At 42.0% G+C, this 7,262-nt stretch overlaps 1 protein-coding gene across 1 annotated transcript in view; it reads left to right on the plus strand.

The window, feature by feature from the left end:
* The window catches only part of LOC124288044 (S-adenosylhomocysteine hydrolase-like protein 1), a 168,258-nt gene that overhangs the window by 148,284 nt on the left and 12,712 nt on the right, over window positions 1-7,262 (plus strand). The window contains 4 exon segments of the mRNA XM_046724613.1: window positions 1,251-1,322; window positions 2,445-2,570; window positions 3,634-3,810; window positions 4,958-5,004. Of these exon segments, the coding sequence (XP_046580569.1) occupies window positions 1,251-1,322; window positions 2,445-2,570; window positions 3,634-3,810; window positions 4,958-5,004 (422 nt within the window).

Consider the following 7,262-nt stretch of genomic DNA (forward strand, 5'->3'; position numbering starts at 1 on the left):
TGTGGCCTGATTCCATGTGTTGATAATGACCCATATATTGATTGTTTCCCACTCATCTTTCTCAAATCATCGTCACCCATTCGTCCTTCTCGCTGGTCTGTCTACATCCCGGCAGACCACAATTTGTAGCTTTAAATGATGGTATTGAATGTGTAACATTGGCTCAGCTCCATCAGCACTGGTCAAGCACAAGGGGTTTATTATTAACTCCCTATCAAAGTTGGTAATTACCCTTGGCAATTGTGAACTGTTTGCTTTGTTGCAAGGTTATCTCAACACTGACATTTTGCCACAGATCAGACATGGTGTTGACAAGGCATCTGAAATCTAAAACCTGTCATATTGATTATTTTTGTTCTCAGGGACTTTGATGTTAGGACTAGTATTTTGGTGAGTTAGCAGGATCTGTAGGATGGATATTATTAGACCTGGGTTTCATTAAATGTGTTTTTCATTGAATGACTGTTTTTGTGTTTCCTGTTTGGGAAGACATGTTGCCTATTTTCAGTGTTTAAGTAATGGTATGAATATGCCCAAGGTGAGAGTCAGCTGCTTCTGTGAACCTTTCTGTATGTAGTTCGTTGGTCCAGTGGGATGTTGATCATTGGATAGCTGCCCCAGAGAGGCACTGGTTGTAATCTCGTAATCATAAGTGTTACATTTTACAGAAAATTGATCTTTGCAACCATTATACAATGCGGAATGACTGTGTCGTCATGAACACTTTGTGTTGAGGCATACTCAGTGTGTAATATGTAGGGCTGGCTTCAAAGATCTGTAATTGGACATATTGTCAATGGGAACATTAATAATTGTCAAAATGAAAATTGTGTCAATGTTAATATCTTACATATACTATTGTAATGATGTGAAGTTTGTAATTTTCCAAAACAGTTTCGCCTTTAGCAGATAGCAATCTGCTGAATATGTTTTACAGGCTGAATACACAACTTGCTTGTAGATAATAGTAATTCCTACAAATGTGTTTCCACTCACAAGTAATATGAAATAAGTAAATTTCTTTCAGACTATTTTTTCATTTTTACTGGATGTTACTTCAATATTTATCGATAATCGATCCATATTTACTTACGGGCTATTGATCTCTGTGATGTGTATAGATAGCCAGCCCTAGTGATGATCACCCTATTGAGTATGTGAGCGTGTAGCAGGACATCCTTCTATTGACAGGCAGTAAATGCTACAGATATGTGTCCATCTGCTGTAACTTGCTTGACTTGCTGTTTCAGGTGCTGATAGAGACATTGGCAGCTCTCGGGGCATCTGTCAGATGGGCAGCGTGCAACATCTACTCAACACAGGTACAGTTGTACAGCTGTTGGAATTGTCACAGCCTTTCAAAAGTCAGTCATTTCACTCTAAGCACCTCAGTAACAAATTCTGGGAATAAGTTGATTTCCCGGTGTTTTGACACCATCTACTCAGACATAGGTACAGGCATGTGTAACGAGTGATACACATGGTTTCTATGAAACAAATTACATGCAATTGTCAGGTGTGGACTGGGGAGGAATCGACAGATAGATGAATAGGACTAGGATTGATTAATTCAGAGTAAGTCATTACTGTACCAGTAACAATGATGGTGATGAGAGTAAAAGCCGAGGGAAGGGCATTAAACTTGTTTAGGTATTGATCGTGAGTCCTTTTTATTGTGTTCGGAAATAGAAGTCATGCATTCAGAGATCCAGGTTGAGCAGACAGAAGGTGAATATAGTTCTGGCTGACGTATCAGTTCAGGAGAAGCTAGACCCTTCATTACAGGTGATGCATTGTACAGAGGATAGTGGCATACTGTAGGACACACAGGAAAACTTGCCTTCTTAGTTCTTGGTTTGAAAAAAATCAGGAAACACTGAAAACTGAATAATTGTCATCTAAAGTTATTTTAGATTACTTTCAAAGTCCTGTAGATTTTCTGGCGTAGTTATGTCCAGATGGAATACAAAGTGCACAAGTCAGCACCTGTTCCTGCAGTTACATTGTTCCTTTGCTTTTCTCTGGAGGAATTATTGCCATGTCACTTTCTGATTCTACACAGAACTGATCGTTGTTTACACATGCACTCACTCACTAACTGCAGATTGACATGTTATAAACAGTTCATCTGTATAAACTTACTTAAACAATGCCAGATAAAACTGGACATTGGGGAGATTAAGATGATCAATTTACATCAGGGAATTCTGGTGTTACTTTGCATTGTCCTAAGAGGCAGCTTCAGTTAAGTGCTTTTGATGTGCTGATTGTGGTCAGGGCCTGCCAGGTGTATCGCATGTGGTGGAGGACAAACACATGATCATTGCAAGGAGGAACATATGACTTCATGTTACTTTCAGTTGATTATAATGAAAAAATATTTGAAGTATTTTGGAAAGATCTTTACATGATGTGAAGAATGTAGTGAGATGATTCTATTTCAGAATGAGGTAGCTGCGGCACTGGCGGAGGCAGGATTCTCCATATTTGCCTGGAAAGGAGAGACTGAGGAAGACTTCTGGTGGTCCATAGACAGATGTATCAATGCAGATGGGTGGCAGCCAAACATGGTCAGTTTGGGCCTAAACTTCTCTGATGTTCTTTGTTAGTGATTCATAAGTTGCGACATGATCATTTCATTCTGGAAATTGTTGCCTCTCCAACAGAAAATAATACAGTATTGAAGTATAGCATGTTTGTCCAATGAGACTGTCATACTTGTAGTTTTCTTCAGATGGCAGGGCAGTGTCTGCTGCATCACACTGGTGATATATAAACACTTAATGAGATCACCCAGTGATTGGTAGTACAGGTCTCAACTCTCCTGTGTCACACCAGCTACAGGTGATGCACAGTGAGATCACCCAGTGATTGGTAGTACAGGTCTCAACTCTCCTGTGTCACACCAGCTACAGTTGATGCACAGTGAGATCACCCAGTGATTGGTTGTACAGGTCTGTCAACTCTCCTGTGTCACACCAGCTACAGTTGATACACAGTGAGATCACCCAGTGATAGGTAGTACAGGTCTCAACTCTCCTGTGTCACACCAGCTACAGTTGATACACAGTGAGATCACCCAGTTTTTGGTTGTACAGGTCTGTCAACTCTCCTGTGTCACACCAGCTACAGTTGATACACAGTGAGATCACCCAGTGATAGGTAGTACAGGTCTGTCAACTCTCCTGTGTCACACCAGCTACAGTTGATGCACAGTGAGATCACCCAGTGATTGGTTGTACAGGTCTGTCAACTCTCCTGTGTCACACCAGCTACAGTTGATGCACAGTGAGATCACCCAGTGATTGGTTGTACAGGTCTCAACTCTTCCCATGTCAGACCAGCTACAGTTGATGTAGCAGGGCGTGGAGTCATCCCACAGATGACATCCTTACCTTGTCAGCTTGCTGACGGGGTTAACCTCTTGGGTCATTTGGACAAGGCATCCGACTTCCGATCAGAAGGTCTGTGGTTCGAATCCCAGCATGGGACTCGGAAATTTTATGGCCGCTACATTGATACAGAGTGAGATCACCCAATGAACTCTGCTGTACAGGCCTGGTTCTACTAGATGAGTATAAGCTTGCTAGTACAAAGCAGTAGGTTGATTTGCGTGTTTTTGTGTGTTAATAGATCCTGGACGATGGTGGTGATGCCACACACCTCATGCTGAAGAAGTACCCAGCCATGTTCAACATGATCAAGGGCATTGTAGAGGAGAGTGTGACTGGAGTGCACAGACTGTACCAGCTCTCTAAATCTGGCAAACTCACTGTGCCAGCTATGAATGTCAACGACTCTGTCACCAAGGTAAGGATACCAACATATGTCCTTGACCTCTCAGGTCACCTACATTATCACAATTGAACAGTATCACAATAAGAAAAATAGGGGCTTAACACTTATGACTCAGTAGTTCTTGGTTTTTGGTCAGGAACCTTCATTACGGACTTGAGGATTTTGGCTGGGACTGTTCCGTCCAACCCACTGATGTAGATGTACTGGTACTTTGTGTTTGGGGCATGCTGCAAGTGAGATCATTAGGGGATGTTGCTGGATTGACTGACATTGTGATTCACACTTCAGACATAGTCTATTTTGGTCCTCCGCATTGATCTGCTGAAGTCTGACAGACCTTAATATGTTCAACTTCTCTAGTCACTGGCAGTTGGATCATAAATACCTTCTTTCTGTTCTGCTAAAGTGATTGTCAGATTGGCCTTGAATATTCAAATGTTCCAAGTTGTTGTACAACCCTAACTGAAAGGCAGTCCTCGATATGAAGGTAGTAAGGTTAATACCTATTCTCTTTCACCATGCCATAGCGCAAGGAAATAATTCAATCTTAGCTATTCAATATGGCCAATTCAATTTGGTATGTTTCCCCGGGCCAGAGGGAAGACATCTTCAGCTGATTGTCCTAATGGTTATGAAATTGTGTTGCTTGAGGGACGTGTTCCTGTACTTCCAGTAGTGTCACTCCTGTTTGTCAGTAAATCAGTGCTGGAACTGTTGGTCACTGCAGTGAGTTGCTTGAGGGACGTGTTCCTGTACTTCCAGTAGTGTCACTCCTGTTTGTCAGTAAATCAGTGCTGGAACTGTTGGTCACTGCAGTGAGTTGCTTGAGGGACGTGTTCCTGTACTTCCAGTAGTGTCACTCCTGTTTGTCAGTAAATCAGTGCTGGAACTGTTGGTCACTGCAGTGAGTTCAGCCCAGAAGAATTTGATGTCTCCAGGTTACATTCTGTCATTTTCCTTGTGCAATATGAGGCCAGTTCGTCAGCTCGTTCCACCTGCCCTGTGTGTACATGTTTAATATGACTGGCTGTGGAGTAGGTTTAACTGAGGGATTCTCTTGTAGATTTGAATGCTTTACTGGGTAACATCTATATACCTGTCAGGGTGACAAGTGCTTCATGGACATCTGTGGTATACCCATTGTTTCTTTTCTTTCTAGACCAAGTTTGATAATCTGTACAGCTGTAGAGAGTCCATCTTGGATGCGTAAGTGTTTGAATGTACTGTCATGTACATATCTCATACCCTCATTGCCTTCACTCAACAAGAAATTGAAGTGGATTTTAACACATGTATACTGGCACCTTGGTTTTGGGCTACTCACTTATATGTTGACAGCTTTGTTTGGGCTACTCAGAATTCTCATTCATCATACACATCCCACTTTCAGCTACTCACAACTCACACATGTACAATGAGACCTCCGTTGGGGCTACTCACTACTCACACATGTACAATACCACCTCACTTTCAGCTACTCACGACTCACACATGTACAATACCACCTCACTTTCACCTACTCACTACTCACATATGTACAATACCACCTCACTTTCACCTACTCACTACTCACACATGTACAATACCACATCACTTTCACCTACTCACTACTCACATATGTACAATACCACCTCACTTTCACCTACTCACTACTCACATATGTACAATACCACCTCACTTTCACCTACTCACTACTCACATATGTACAATACCACCTCACTTTCACCTACTCACTACTCACATATGTACAATGACCACCTCACTTTCAGCTACTCTCACTCAGCCACCACTCACATATGTACAATGACACCTCACTTTCAGCTACTCACTTCTCACACATGTACAATACCACCTCACTTTCAGCTACTCACTACTCACATATGTACAATACCACCTCACTTTCACCTACTCACTACTCACACATGTACAATACCACATCACTTTCACCTACTCACTACTCACATATGTACAATACCACCTTACTTTCAGCTACTCACTACTCACATATGTACAATACCACCTCACTTTCAGCTACTCACTACTCACACATGTACAATACCACCTCACTTTCAGCTACTCACTACTCACATATGTACAATACCACCTCACTTTCACCTACTCACTTCTCACATATGTACAATACCACATCACTTTCAGCTACTCACTACTCACATATGTACAATACCACCTCACTTTCAGCTACTCACGACTCACATATGTACAATACCACCTCACTTTCAGCTACTCACTACTCACATATGTACAATACCACCTCACTTTCAGCTACTCACTTCTCACACATGTGCAATACCACCTCACTTTCAGCTACTCACAGGGGCGGTGGGGTAGCCTAGTGGTTAAAGCGTTGGCTCGTCACGCCGAAGACCCTGGTTCGAATCCCCACATGGGTACAATGTGTGAAGCCCATTTCTGGTGTCCCCCGCCGTGATGTTGCTGGAATATTGCTAAAAGCGGCGTAAAACCATACTCACTCACTCAGCTACTCATAACTCACATATGTACAATACCACATCACTTTCAGCTACTCACTACTCACACATGTACAATACCACCTCACTTTCAGCTACTCACTACTCACACATGTACAATACCACCTGACTCAGCTACTCACTACTCACATATGTACAATACCACATCACTTTCAGCTACTCACTACTCACATATGTACAATACCACCTCACTTTAAGCTACTCACTACTCACATATGTACAATACCACCTGACTCTCAGCTACTCACTACTCACACATGTACAATACCACCTCACTTTCAGCTACTCACTACTCACATATGTACAATACCACCTCACTTTCAGCTACTCTCTACTCACACATGTACAATACCACCTCACTTTCACCTACTCACTACTCACATATGTACAATACCACCTCACTTTCACCTACTCACTACTCACATATGTACAATACCACCTCACTTTCACCTACTCACTTCTCACATATGTACAATACCACCTCATTTTCAGCTACTCACTACTCACATATGTACAATACCACCTCACTTTCAGCTACTCACTACTCACATATGTACAGTACCACCTCACTTTCAGCTACTCACTACTCACATGTACCTTGACTACTCTTTTGGCTACTCATTGCTGAGAAATATATGTTGATGCCTTAGTCTCTACTCTTTGCTTATCTCATCTTGAACCCCTACTAAACAATACCCTCTACTTTTATTCTCCATACTCTCTCTTAAAGGTTTCTAAGCCTACCCTATAATCATACTCTACTGATACACTCTACTTGTGCTCACGTCATCATATGAGCAAAATATTCTCAAGCACGACGTAAAACCCAATTTCACCTCACCTCACCTACTTATGCTCTCTAATCACACTCTACCAACGCTGCCTACCCATACTCTCTATCCATGCTGACTACCAACACTGTCTAACCATACTCTCTATCCATGCTGACTACCA

The sequence above is a fragment of the Haliotis rubra genome, unplaced genomic scaffold, assembly GCF_003918875.1.
Source record: "Haliotis rubra isolate DU_JTF1 unplaced genomic scaffold, ASM391887v1 Scf111, whole genome shotgun sequence".
Classification (NCBI taxonomy): Eukaryota; Metazoa; Mollusca; class Gastropoda; order Lepetellida; family Haliotidae; genus Haliotis; species Haliotis rubra.